This window comes from Gasterosteus aculeatus, chromosome 17, assembly GCF_964276395.1.
Source record: "Gasterosteus aculeatus chromosome 17, fGasAcu3.hap1.1, whole genome shotgun sequence".
NCBI lineage: Eukaryota > Metazoa > Chordata > Actinopteri > Perciformes > Gasterosteidae > Gasterosteus > Gasterosteus aculeatus.
This window is the reverse complement of record NC_135705.1, coordinates 7,516,566-7,531,513: the sequence shown is the minus strand read 5'-3', so window position 1 is coordinate 7,531,513 and position 14,948 is coordinate 7,516,566. Positions and strand designations below refer to the sequence as shown.

General features: G+C 42.0%; 1 protein-coding gene across 3 annotated transcripts in view; it reads left to right on the top strand.

Moving 5' to 3' along the window:
• Nucleotides 1-14,948, top strand: part of megf6b (multiple EGF-like-domains 6b) — a 45,466-nt gene that overhangs the window by 17,955 nt on the left and 12,563 nt on the right. For 2 of the 3 annotated variants that reach the window (XM_078091867.1, XM_040204278.2), the window contains exons 5-10: nt 5,245-5,367; nt 10,916-11,038; nt 12,874-12,999; nt 13,647-13,769; nt 14,446-14,565; nt 14,650-14,787. In XM_078091867.1, the coding sequence (XP_077947993.1) occupies nt 5,245-5,367; nt 10,916-11,038; nt 12,874-12,999; nt 13,647-13,769; nt 14,446-14,565; nt 14,650-14,787 (753 nt within the window). Of the gene's footprint in view, nt 1-5,244; nt 5,368-8,110; nt 8,415-10,915; nt 11,039-12,873; nt 13,000-13,646; nt 13,770-14,445; nt 14,566-14,649; nt 14,788-14,948 lie in introns of those variants that run through there. The other variant, XM_040204279.2, reaches the window with a different exon arrangement.

The following is a 14,948-nucleotide window of genomic DNA, read 5'->3' as shown; positions in this document are numbered from 1 at the left end:
CCCAGGCACTCAAACCTCTAGGGTCAAAGTTGGAAGCCGCAGGTCCAAACTGGTAGAGCAGAGATGCAGCACACGCGAGGGCTCAGAGCGCAAATCCCCCCCGAGGTCCACGAGGTATTTGTTCCCCTCGTTCGTCCGTGTAGAGTCAGACCCTCTTCCAAGATGTGTGGCTCTGTCAGCTACCTTACCCATAAAATGATTCCAGTCATGTGACAGATCTCTGGAGCTGTCCAGTATGCAACAATGAATGCCTGTTGGCACGTCACTGTGACTCTTTCCCGGTGTCCTGGAGTGAAGGAGCTGCTGCATTCACAGCCTGCAGTAGTGAAGACGAGGGAATAAGGCTCTTAAGAAGACTGGGGTATTCCATAACACACGAGCATAGATGAGTGCGCTCAAATATGTGCACATGAAACTGACTTACCTTGCAGAGCAGTAAATTGGACCGTCAAAGCAAATTTGGGAAGTTTAAGCCTCTGTGGAGCAGAATGTTCACTAAACAAGGTAAACTACTATATTTAAGATTCTTTGTTGCACATGAATCCCTTGTCAGTCATCCACGAATTATAACCGTTAACACTCAGTTGGGTGGTTAATAGGCTGCACAGAGATTGAGTCGCTTGATTAATATTTTTCGACTGCGCTTCTCTCAGCAAAACAATCCGCTGCTTGTCTGTGGCTTCTTGTCAACACATGTCTTTGGTAGAAGAAAACAATCTACGAATGTTTAAATACACAGATAACCAGCGCGCTCAGTGCTTTAACTCTCACGCCCTAATTCAGTGGCTTGAAAACTTGAGCTGGATGGTTAATGACTTCATGGAGGTGCAGACGTGCAGATGTGTGGTTGGTCCTTTTTCATTAACATAACTTTTTATTTAGGTTTCAGGAAAGCCACACCAAGTCCCAACAACTTTGCTGCAATCACAGTCACAGTTGCTGCAATTACAGGCCTTTAGGCAGAAACTCGTACCCAAAACGGGCACAAAGAGTCCAAGGTGGACCTGGGTTGGGTTGATGCTCACAGCATACATGGCTTTCTGATGTATGTTATTGCACTGAAATGAGTGAAAGATGTTTTGCTGGCACTTTGACAAAAGTGTGGTTCTTTGTCTTTTGAATCATTTATATTGTGGCAGCTGTGTTTTAGTATAATGATGAATGAGAGCGGCGCAGAATTGCACAGTGTTGACTTGACAAACATCCAGCAGCACATCTGGGCTATTATTGATGTAGCAGGGGATTAACAGCAGGGGGCAATGTTGAATTTGAGCCGATGCCTTGCAAAGGAATCCTATTCTATAAAACCATACTCTATGAAATCATTGTCTTCTCTAGTTTTAAATGTATGTAATCTGAGCATTTGACTAACTCCTTAAAGCTTGAACAATGTTTTTATTATCTTAATACACTTTGCTTGTACATTGGGAAAACCTCTGGATCTGCGCTCTTGTTTGCCTGCGGTGTACATGTACACAGACCGTAGTCTGGCAGAGAAGCATTACAAGGAAACCTTAGAACTAAAGTACTTGCACAGTAATGGCGATGATACCTGACTCCAGCAAGAATATCCATGTGAAATCCATGAGGAGTAACCGGGTCCATAAAAGTTTTCTAATAACATTCGTGAGCTTGGGGAAGCATTTTTTTTATCAGTTCATTAGATCCATTTGAGCTTCTGCCGAGCCGCGTGGTGGAGCTGCCTGTGGGACGGATAAAATAAACGTGTCCTCTGCAGAAAGAAAGGCGGTTTGATTTGTATATAGCACCTTTCAAGAATGAGGAAACTCAAAGTACTGTAGGTAAAACTTAAACGGCATTACAGAGAAATGAAAGGTCAGTAACGGTGCATATGTGTGGTTTAAATAATTAAAATAATATTACATATAAGCTAATATAATAGGATCAGACAGCATGGATAGAAAGAATGCAGCTGGAGTCAAAGATATCGATAAATCACCTGTATTATAACCGACACCAGTGTAACTGACCCGTAAGAGCCTTTAAAAATATATATTTAAGGGTCAGTTATATTGGGGGTCAAAGGTGAGGATTTTCCTATGAAAGAGTGTGAAGTAAATTGTCAGTTCCCGTGCATCCACGGTTGGTTTGTTTGTCGGACAAGATGTTTGTCGTGACCCGTCCTGCTGCATGTGCGGGTCAGCCGCAGAGAAACCCTCGTCTGAATGAAACCTTTAACCAATCCTCGTCTTTACAGCACCTGGTAAATGAAAGCAGCTGTGAGGACAGCAGGGAATGCATCCAGGAATGAACACTAGCAGCGCACATTATTACACCAGCAGGCTTTCAGATCAGGACCCTAAAAGGAAACAGGTTAAGCTTTCCTGCCCGCCCCGCCCCTCGCTTATCCCCCGATGAATACTGCGATTTTACGGCCCATGACCCTTGCCGAGACAATATCGGGGGTCTGGTAGTTTTTGTTGGCCCCCGTCGTCCTGGGAGCAGTGGCTTTCGTCCTTATCACAGTCACACAATACAGCAAAGGAATGTAAACCCCTCTGTGTTGTTACAGCTCAACTTGCAGAAAATCTGGAGATTTAGTTTTCAAATCAGTTATTTTTATTCTTTATTCGTTACCTGATTGCTTCGGAACACTTTAAGCTTTGTATTTCACTCACAAGAAGACATAATATTACGCAGCAAAAAGTATTTGTTATCCAATGGTAACAATGCAATAATAGAATCTTCCAGGTTATCCATTATGACATTTTTTAGTTAAGGTGATAAGCAGATTGTAACTTTTTTTGATCAATTTAGTAAGCATGCCTAAACAACCGCCCCACCCGGTGAACTGTGCCATTTTCTGTGTGAATCTGCATCTCTACTTTTCCTCCATGTTAATGTTTTGTGTCAAATGTTTTTATTTTGGTTCAAAATGATGTGAGGAGTTTTTGGTACCAACGGAAACCCTAACGCGCAACCACTAACTATACCTTCCACATTTACGATTTTAACATATTCACCAAAATGCTTTAAGTGCTTGTGATGGCCGTTTATCACTATATTTTGGCGTTTTATTGACTTAATAGTTTAGCACCTCCAAAGCTCACCCAACTCTTTGGAGCCTTCATGCCAGGCTAACCGTGTTGTTTTAACTGCAATCTGAACAATGTTTTAGCAAGGAATCCTAACTTTTGTTGCCAAAAGGACTCCTGTGCCGCACATATTAAGAGACGGTCGCGTGCGGTTCTCCCCTCTTGGGTTTGACCCTGAGTGTTGGCCTTTTGACCCTGACCTGGTGCATAACTTGGGGCAACGGACACACTACAATGGTTCAGGCTTCTGATCTCTTTTTTTGAAGACTGTGTGCGCGGAGCCCCCGCGGGCTCAGTTCACGGAGCAAGAACCTCGGTGATCTGATGTTCGGGGGAAGCGTGTTGATCTTAAGACGTGCTTGTTTTTTCTGGAGGAGGGAACTGCTCTTATCGCGTTCCTATTTAGATGTGTCTGATCACCCTGCTGGAGGTTCAGCTCGGCTGGCCGATGGATGGATGGATGGATGGATGAGTGAGGGTGACACAAATTGAAATGCCCCCTGGGGTCAGGTGTAGCCTCTCGTATGACCCCCGAGACGCACTCGTCTCCTCAGAGGTCATTGAGTTTAACATTCAGAGGACATATAATCATGTCTGGGAAAGTTTGTTTTGAAAATGGCTTGTATTTAGCGTTTACTTCTCCGTGCAGCAAACACAATGCTCTGGTGTTTCTTTGGTATTTATTGATATCCGATATGGTACTTATTGTAAAGACAGGAATACAACGGAAGCATTTTTAAAGCAGGAAACTAAAGTTCATTTTTTTTTTTTTTTTTTAAAGTTACTTCTGCACTTTTGAAAAAGACTAAACTCCAGTCCTTAATCAAAACGTGCTACTTCGTTGATCCGCTGTAGTTTCCAGTGCTGTTTAGTATTCTTACCTGTAGCGGTTCAACATTCCTCTCTGCTTATTGAGCAGAAATGCATGAGCACAACAATTCCCCTGCGCCTCAGGGAGGAACACAAACGCTCTCGTAATGCACATCTCTGCACAGGATCGCCTTCTCTAATCTTCAGGTCAGCATCACTTGTCTGCTCTAGTCTGCTTCTGCTGCATCATTTTTCTTCAAAGCTGCTGTTATTGTTGTACTTATTTATGAAGTTGAATGAATGGTACTAAAAGTCTTTCTCACCCAAACTCATTAAATCAAGATCTTGTGGTGTACCCGGAGGAGTACAGGAGTAGTACATTTATCAGGAGTTTTATTTATTAGTATAATCAAATGCATTCTTTAGTTTTTAAGGTAAAATGACATATTGCATGTAATTTGGTTTTTAGTAGAGTTGAAACATTTGGCAATAAAAAGAACTTCCACATTCCGGATGATGCAAACCGAGAGGGAAATCATTTAAAATGCTGTTTTAACGCCGGTATTGCAATGCACCAAAATTGCCTTTTTTTTTCTTTGCATTCGGACCCTTTCTCCACAAAGTAACTCGTCTTTTATGGACATGGAGAAAGTTTACATGCTCTTACTGCCAAGGTAAGCTCCCTCCTAATTTTCAGTTTTCAATCCAAGATTCCTTCTGGATGGCAAATCAAACCCTCCAATGTCATCAAGTGTAAAACTACGCTGTGACCTTTATCCCCGCCATGTGAGCAGAATTTAACATTCAAACCACCAGAGGAACTCCTCTCACTTTCAAGTATCTTCGCATTGTGCACAGGCTCTGCAGCTCAAATGATGGAATGTGGTGAAATGTCAGTACCTGCATCTGAAATGAGTCACTGTGTAGTTTGGGAACTGGAGGAAAACCGCTTCGGCCGGATATTTAGCTGATGGAAATATGTTCCAGTGTTTTTGACCTTGTGCATGATCGATGAATGCCAGTTGTTATTGTTCATGTTGGAGGAAGTTAGAGGTGACAAGGGCAATATGTAAATACTACCTTTTTTTTCTTTTTCTTTTTTCCTTAATTACAAGTCTTGATTCTGTTTTTGGATGTACTGTAGTTTCCTTTTTTGTGGAAGTTTGTACTAAGTAGACAAACCGTAAAGGATGGAAAGGGAGAAAAACCTTCCCCACAGTCATTCTTATGCTTTGCCAGACACTTTCCACATGTTCAAAGCAAAAACACTAATTTCATTAAACATGTTTGACTGTTTTACTGTAGTTATTTGTTCCAATCAGAAATGCTTTCTGCTTGTGACCATTTCTGCATTTGTTTTTTTGTTTTTCCCGCTCAGATGTCAATGAATGTGAGGAGACCAATGGAGCGTGTGAGGCTCTGTGCTGTAACACCATCGGAAGTTACTACTGCAGGTGCCCTGCAGGACAAAAACTCAATGAAGATGGCAAGAGCTGTCAAGGTGAGCCCTCTACTTTGTTTGTCTGGTTGTAAACCGTTATCACACTTTACAGCTCATCAATGTTATGTATGTTTTTCTGCTCAATGATCGAGTCCTCGTTACTACGCTGAAAACAAGCAGACGTTACATTTGGTTTTGTCAGCATTGCTCATCCGAAATAACCTCACCAGCTTTGTGTTTTTACTCTTCCCAACCGTCACTATACTGTTAAATCCTTTTGACTTTTTGTGCAAGCAGTGTGGCTCTACATATTGCACTGCCATTGACTTTAGTCCAGGACCGACATACTGTAACAGTTAGTGGTTAAAACTTGGTTCAGACATTCTTGCTTCGAGGAGTGTGTAGCGTCACGACATCCATTGGATGGATTCAGACATTTATGTTCTCCTCGCGTTCAGAAATTTGCTGATCCTTCAACTTTCCATCTTGCGCCACCATAAATCCTTAAATGTGTTGAATACTTTAGTTTATGACTGCAAAACTGGTAGTACTCCCGTAAGCTTAGCTGAACTTTGTTTCTGAGCTGTAGAATCATATTCTTAGTCAAACAGTATACATTATCTTGAACAACCTTTTCATTTAAAAAAAAACCCCACTTGTATTCACCCAGCAAATAAAGAGGATCAGTTTCTTTACTTCAGTCAGTTTTTTTGTCATTCTGTATTCCTTTACACGTATTTATGGAGTTCGCGTTTCCATGTTTATGTGTGGCTCAGTGAATGCACATTCTGAAAGCATTTAACATCAAAACCATGTCATTTTAACCCAAATGAACCACAGGACCAGATCTTCTTTACTTTTGTACATTGTAGAGGATAAACGAATGTCTCCTCCTAATGTTGTATGGCTGAAAATGATTGCAGAGCATCTCTGAACCATACTTCACCAAAACTAAGCTTCTTCCCCAAAATGTTCCCACTGCCGTAGCTTGATGTGGTAATCTCAGAATCCGAATAGTAATTCTTCCAAGCCCAGAGGAGAGGCGTTGGAGTGTCTGCTGGAGTAACCAGTGAAAGATCTGATCCAGGTCACGGTTATTAGGAGCGGTGATGGGAGCGTTGTCACAGCTGGCTTTCATAGCTCTCTGCCCTCCGCTACTAGTGTATTTTAGAAGAAATGAGCTACCCGCAGCATTAATGTCCTAATTGTCTGTAATTGGCAGGAGTATTAGCAGAGGTAAATGACGCTGGATGAATGCAGTAGGTGTTTAAGTAAGCGCTGCATGTGTGGCACTGGGTCTGCAGAAAGCGATCAGGTTTCCTTCTGCAGGATCGCCTGAAGCTGCGAGCGCTGCAGAGTCCAAGTCTGCATGAGTCCAAATGAGAGACAAGATCCATTCATTTAGCTCCTCAAAGTAAATGCTTGGGGAGAGTCGCATCCTACCAAACCGCACTGGCACTGTGGGGGAATCCTTTCCCTGCCAAGACGCTATAATATTTTTGATAAAAGACATCTGCTGTGGGATTTTAATATGTTAATGCAGCCGGCAAAGACAGAAACTAACCAATGCGACCAATGCAACGGTTTTCTAGTTTTTAATTCCTGCTTATTTTCCATTTTATTTTGGAGTTTAAAAAATGTTGCATTAGTATTGATACAAACTGCTGTCCCGTTGTGTGCAGGGCAGCAGTGTCAACACTTTAGCCATTGTGTCAAATTAACTTTGCTCAAAAAAATAAGAGCGTGAACTTGGAAAGTTATGGTTTGCCTATGCTCTGCAATAAGGGTGTGTGAGTTGCTTCTTTTTAAAACCAGCAGGTATTAAACTCTGAGATCAGAATTTATTGATCTGTTCCTCGGGTCTCTTTAGGGTATTTCTTTCATTGCAATTAATTTATCGTAGCAAACTGCATTCCTTCCCCCCCACTGCCTGGTATCATTGTCCACATGATTCTGAAGTGTGCACAAAGTGGCATTTTATGTGTGTTGATGCGTCCAGACGAGTTGTGACTGTTGGCGTGTGGTGTGACAAAGACAATCTGTTTCTGTCTAAGCTAGAGTTCTTCTGAGATTCTTGTGGCGTGAGGCAATGACTGCACAGGTGTATGTTACAGAAACTTTATGTTTGCATTTCTAAGAAGACCGGTCATAAGAAAGGAAGCTTGCAGTCATTTTATCCCGCAGAGGTCTCTTAAGGTCCATTTCTGTTCAAATCAGCGAGGTGATGCTGACCATAAACATGCTTGGCCCTTTATGAGGTCTATAAAGTTCCGTCATGGTCCTGCTTCTGTGTTTGTGTGTGTGTTGGCACCAGATGAGAGTGCATAGCGCTTAGCTCCTGAACAGTGAATTTCACAGCAAGGCTCGTTCCTTTCTCAGCTGTTTGGCTTATAAATACTGGATTTGACGTCTGGCACTAATCTCATTGGCTTTTAGTGAGATTTTTTCTTTATGTGTAAAAAGAACAATATACAGAGGATATCCTTAAGTCTCTTCTTATTCTTCAATAAAATTATGTGCACTCCTACATCTTTGTTACATTTCATTTGAAAAATACATCTGCCCATAATACAAATGTAGTACGTCAATAAGGAAAAGAAAAAGGTTGTTTAGTAAAATGCAGAATTATGAATTTGTATTTATGCAAGAATGGATCTGTGTTTATTGTAATAGTTTAGACTGGGGGGTGAGAGGGAAGTCTTGAGGGAAGGGGAGAAAGAGGAGGACCGTTTAATTTAGTTTTAGTATATGGGAGGGTAAAAGTGAGAGGGGGTGGAGGAAGGACGAGAAAAAACAGGAGTGAATCGAAAGTAGTTGCAATATTACAACAAACCAGGATTTAGCACTTGTGGAACCAGTCATTCATTCCACTATTTGTAGCTATTGTACTTTAATTAGGTTTTATTTTTTTACAGTGAGGCTTTCAGTTTCCCTTTCCACGATGGCTTTGTCATCAGGATGTGGTATTTATGTTTGGGTTTTAGTTGAAGTGATGGCATGTCTGACATCTGCTGCAAACTATCCGCAGAATTACTATAGAAGGATTTGTTATAGACCGTACTGTCACCATGGATACCATGGCTACGGCCGTGGCTACGCTGCTTCAAGTAAGTGATCATTTCACAGTCAACTGCAGATGGAACGTTTGACAGCGGCGTTTAATGCTTCCACTCTGGGTCCTTTCTCGAGAGGAATAGGATGTAAAATGAAATAACGTAACTGTTAATCATTGAAATGAGCAATGGCATTTGATGATTTTACTCTTTTAAAAAATGTAAAAAGTTAATTTCACAAAGGATCATAGATTTTTGATTATTGATCACACATCATTTTTATACATAAAAGGTTTAGATTCATAAGAAAGGCCTTATTTACTGTAGTCAGAGCATGTTTGTTCATAGTTTAGCCTTGACAGCCCCACTGATGATTAACCGCCCAGATTACTTTGTCTGATCAGACTAGGGGATGATTGCTTTACCAACAAAGATTAGCACATGAGAACATGGATTATGAATCATGAGAGACGCTTACACAAACAGCGCTAGAAACCAATTACACTCCCGACAGATTATGTCAATGTTATTTTGACGAAATATTTATTTTCATGTTTGGCAGGCCTACAGCACTCTGGGATATATGCACAAGATGAAACATGTTCAACATTTATTATTACCATATTGATGATAATCCCTCTGATCTGCTGTCCTACTTAGATGTCAGTCTTGGACTTAAATCAAGGCTGCTCAAAAAGAATTCATCTTTGGCAAACAAATTAAAAAAAAAAATCACCTTTCGGATATGGACTAAAATAGTTCTGCATGAAGCAGGCACCGTGCTGTAGGTGGCTGCGGGCGGATAATTGCTGTTCCTTCAGTAAAAGCCAATGTCTGCGGAGGCTTTGGCTCTCAGTTTGAGGTGGATCAAGTTCTGGAAGTGGAAACCCGGCCGGAGGGTCTTCACTCACCATGCGCTGCAGTCAACAGGAAAACTGCAGCTCCACTGAGCTGGACCCATTTCATGAAAAACCAAACCAAAGGATGGCATGCAGCGGTGATGGAAAAAACCCCGAAAAGGACTCCTTCTGCCAGCTTTCCTGGACAAGAGGAGCTTGGCAGCAGAGAGATGAAGAAGAGGAACGTTTAGAAGCTCATTTCCGCCCTTCGGGTCTTCTAAAGACCTGATTTATGGGCCGTATCTGCTGATTGTTTTCACATATAAAAGTTTTTTGTTTGCTATATCTTAAACTTAAAAGGCCATTTAACTAAAATGATTTAGGAAAGAAAATGCAGCAGCAACCTGCATGTATCCATCCGTTGTCTATGGACACCTGTTTATTCTGAGTAGGGTTTCTGTCCCGGCTCACATCGGGTCGGAGGCAGCGCTCACCATACCTGTCCATCACAAGGCTGACGCCTGTAGAAAGAAAATATTTTGCACTTGTATTCATATCTGTTGGCAATGTATACTTGCTCCTCCTAACTGGCTTGTCTTTGGACCTTGGGGGGGGAAACCATCTCTGAGAGGCAAGATGTGAAGGCGACTGAATACATGTATTTATTTGCAAATGATTCCTCCCACAGAGGGTACAAGAATGTGGATTTGTTTTTTAAGGGATTGGCAATTTAATGAATGTATTTAATGAATAAATTATTTGTTTTCATACTGACCTGTTGCAAGAGTGCCTAAAGACAAATATATTCTCTGTAGGGGGACAAATATAAAGGAAAAAGACAATTAATAATAATAATAATCCTTCTGGAAATAGTTTCTAGCTGAAATTAGTTGTCTGGAGTGGAGCACATTGAACATTTAACTCTGCAATGACTAATAGTCTTTTATGACGTGTTGGCCGTTTTTAAACAAAGCAGCCAAAGTACATTCACGCTCACCTTTTTTAATATGTTCTATCACATTTTCATCAGCCAGCAACATTTCTGGTAACTTGTCAGTGGGCAGGAGGTGAGGCGGGTTAGACCTCATGTCTTAATTCTCCCGATAACTGTGGCAGCAGAGAGGGTTGTTAGAAGAAGTCCAAACATATTAGTACTTCATAAATCAGCTCCTCTCACAGGGGGTCTGCTGTGGAACTCTGAAAACAATGTATTAGTCTTTGACCCTTGAAATAGGAAATGTTGAACACGTCCAGTTTCATCTTAAATCTGGTCACATGGAAAAGCAGTAATGTTTCCCTCGCCGTCACTTTCCCAGACACACTTTTATTTGTTTATAATCTCAAGGCACGGCGAAGAGGAATGTGTATGTTTTGCATCCTCTGATTTAAGCTTCCATACGTTTGCTGCACCCAAGGGATTGACAAGAAGCAAAGGAATTTCAATTTAGGTCTAAATGTTCAGTAGTTGTTCCCACATGGGAGGATTTGTTTGTTTGAGCTGCATTGCACTAGCATAATACTTTCCCATTCATCATCTCCTTCCCTCTCGGAGAACATCCTTCCCTAAAAACCTGTGTTTAATTCCTCCTCGAGCTTGGCAGCTCATCTGGTCATTATTCTTAGGACCATTTTTTTCTCTCATAAGGATTTAGTCAAATTGCACTAATTCATCTCCATTCTCTCTGTGTCTTTTTTCCCCCCGCACCTTCTGTAAAGATATTGATGAGTGCCAGGTACATAATGGAGGCTGCCAGCACAGATGTGTGAACACCAGGGGCTCGTATTACTGTGAATGCCACCCAGGCTCTCGCTTGCACGTGGACGGCCGCACCTGCCTGGGTAAGAAACGCTCACTGTGCTCACATTGCGCCAGCTGATGTCCTCCACATTTGTTGGCACACCACGATGAAATGTTCCAATCGCAGCTTGATTTGAGGTTTCATCCATCTTTTAATCAGAGTATTATGGCCTGAAAGTTTCCCCTTTGTTGGTCCCATTTGAACAATGAATCCCTGTCTCAGAGGAGCAAGTCTTTACTTGGTGTTATTTTATTTGTTATATCATTAAGGTTTAGCCACATATGCTTTTTTTAGATGGGCAATTAATCATGTAAACCACATTCTTCATGTTGCGGAAGATGAGCCCTTTGATTCCGACAAAAGCTCCATTGGGAGATGATTCAAATAACTTTTGCTGGTAAAACCACACTGAGTCACAGTCAGTGCGGTTTGCACGGTTGATAGAATGTGACAAAATTTGGGGGATCCGTTAAAACTCCCCCCACACTTTAGGGAGCGCCTCCGAGGAGAGATCCCTGTCAGATGAGTTACAAAGGAGGAAGCAGAATAAATGCATTTCCATACACAACACATTCACCACTTACACATCGCATAGGTTCACATAATTAAACAAAGCACCAGAGAGAATAGAGAAAAGAATAGAGAGAATAGAGAAAACTGTGTTGATTGATCGGCATAGTTGGCTGTGGTTTCCGTTCCTTCTGCTTGAGTGTTATTCCAACACTCGCATAAGCTTCACATAAATCTCCTTGTTATCCCGTCACTCTTGACCTGCGCGGAGTTCACGCAGTACCTGTTTGTTGTTTTTGACATGCCAGATACATCAGAAATTGATTTCTTTTTAGAAATAGCTGATGGAGAAAAATAGTGTAAACCTGGCACCACTTTCTGCAGTCAGGAATGTATACAAGTGTCCCAACATTTAGAGTGGAACTCATTATGTGTTTCTTGGCTTCGTAATGCAAAGTCTCTTCGTTGTCTCATAGAGGAGACACCGTTGCTGGGACCTAACTGTCCCTGCGAGGCCCTTTTGCGACAGCTGTTGCATGAAGAAATGACTGATTGCACCAATAATCATGGTGCACATCTGGACAGACTCCCAGGTGAAACATCTCTTTGCAAACAGTGCAGAAGGCAGGCTGCTTAATGTGTGCATGTTTAAAATCAGCTCTGAAATCTTACTTTTATTCACTTTGTATAAGGACAGTGATTTGCTTGCACCGTGCACAACAGGACCACTCGCACACTGGACAAATGAGACGAATGACAGCACATACCCGTCGGGAGCATAGAGTCATAGGTGGACAAAGAAGAGCAGATGTCCTGAAATCAATTAAATTCAATCTAACGTCTGCCTGTCTTATCCAGCTCTTGATTTGCCAGCGCGGCTCGGAGGGATCCCAGACACTTAGCGTGTGGCGGAATAATATTTGAGCTGGAAAGCTCCTTGCCGGTTGACGTGTGCTTGTGACGGATGGATCTTGACTCCTGCCTTTTCTAGTATGAAAAACACCGGCTTTGAGAGCGGCCGGCTGTTCGACCCCCTCCAGGGGTCGAGTCCAGGTTTGTCTGCTGCTGCGAAAACAGAGACGCAGACGGAGGGAAGATGATTGAGCCGGCTCTGCCCTCAATCTCATCAGTGGACAGAGGTCACGTCTCTGTGATTTTTGGCTCTCTGTGGGGATGGATCTTTTGTGGCTTAGCGCAAAGCAATTCTCTGAGGTGCTCGCTGATTGTAAGAATGTCAGTACAGTGGTCACGACCTCTGAGAAACACTCCTGTGGATGTGCCACTGCAGTCAAAAAGAAAGTCAGAAAAAGTTGTTCCTTCTGGCCTTTTGTCACATTTCTAAAGTTTCTTTATTTTTTTGCTCAGCTGTTCATTCGTGTGCCGTCAGCAATGGAGGATGTGAACACTACTGCATGCAGCAGTCTGCCGCTCATTTCCGCTGTCGCTGTAAGGCAAACTATGTGCTGGCTGAGGACGGCAAGCATTGTAAATGTGAGTATAACTGGTGTCAGCCAACACTTGACACACATTAACGCGTAGAACACAACGAAAAAGATGAGTAACATGTTGACTGGGTAAAGAAGCACTTTGGCAGGCTACGTGGGTGTGATGTTGAAGACTTAATCATAACAACAAATGGTTTCTGGTATCTCGTGCCATTTTTTAAATGATCTAACAGGTAGTCTGTGCTTGGGCAAGATCGGCTGTCATTTATGGAATGAGATATGTGTGTGAATCAGTCTGCCTCATTGTTTTTGTTTTCATGAAATTAGTATTTTGATGTTTTTGCAGGTTTTATACGCTTTTAAACGCTGATTTGATCTCTAAGCCCATGTAGTTGAGTACAGCTCTCTGGGGGTTGTAAATTCTAGACTTATGCATTTTAAAGTACTGTCTCAGATGGTTTTACTTTGTAATTGTTTGCTTAGAGCCTTCCTCTAATTTTTGCAGAGCTGAAGGTTCTCAATCCAGATGCTGGACAGGCTTACACATGTCAAACAACCATAACTATGCAGACAGGACAACAAAGAGATGAGGTTGAGGTGTGAAGTAGCAGTGTGCATTTAAAGCACTAGAAATAAACCCCACTCGACCGACACCATTTTTATTTGTATCTATGAATGTTTTTGTTGTTGCAGTGCAGAATCCTTGTGCAGATCAAAACGGAGGCTGTGTGCACGAGTGTCGGGCCGATGGTGGCAAAGCTCACTGTGACTGTAAAGCTGGTTACATCTTGGCAGAAGACGGGAAAACCTGCCAAGGTAAATTCACCATTCACAAAAATTGATGACATTTAAAATGGTTATTTATACAACTGGGAGTCAATCAAGGGAAGAAAATAAACAATATTGCCGCATTTAGTAGCTGCTCTGGAGCTTTTGATCTTCACACGCTTGTTTTTTCTCAGCCGAGGAAGTTCACCCAGTCGGCGTTCAGTTCAAAGTTGATCAATTTCTCATCCACGTTAACTCAAAAGTTTGAAGATTGGAAGCAGCAGAGAAATTTAAAAAAAGTAGAGTTGGCCCAGTTTACATGGAAATGTCTGTCTGCTGTAGAAGTTTCTGGCACAACTTCAACTTTCAAAGCGCATGGAGGAAGGAAAAAGTCTGCAGAGGTTAAAACTCCAACTTCACATCGATTAATGCTGAAACATGCTGGTCCCACGCTACAGTTTTAAACTCAGTTTGCTTACAAAGACTGTTTTGATACGTTTGAAAACTGCACAAAAGATCCCTTTCATTAAGATTCAAGTCTGGTACTGATATTTTTCCAAAGATGGCAACTTTGTCAATGTTTCCACTGTTGGTATCCGCAAACACCGAGTTCCAAGTTTGCCAAAGATGGTTTTTAAGTGCAAACGTGGATTTTATTACATTTTAACCTGTGCAAAACCGTAATCCTCAAATTTATTCAGTTTTCAACATCCATTTGTCACAGATGTCGACGAGTGTGAAAAAGAGGCCGACTGTGCTCACGGCTGCCGCAACACGCTGGGCTCCTACGCCTGCGTGTGCAACGCTGCCTATGAGCTGGGATCTGATGGAAAACATTGTTACAGTAGGACTCAACTCATGTGTAATAACTAAATATAAGGTTTGAGTTCATGTCACAGTATTGATACTCACTTTGGCCTCGTTAAAGGAATCGAGATGGAGATCGTGAACAGCTGCGAGAACAACAACGGAGGCTGTTCCCACCACTGCCAACACTCAACCAGTGGGCCTGTTTGCTCCTGTAACCACGGTTACAGGCTAGACAACGACCTCAAAACATGTGCTGGTACGAAGCTGTACTTGCACTGACTCAATAAAAATGCAACAAATTATAAGGCATTACTTCGGTAAAATACATCGACACTCGTTCCCGGCAGAGGGAAGTTCAGTTAGCGCAGATGATGATGATGATGGTACAATCGGATAACAAAAATAAATAAAACTGGG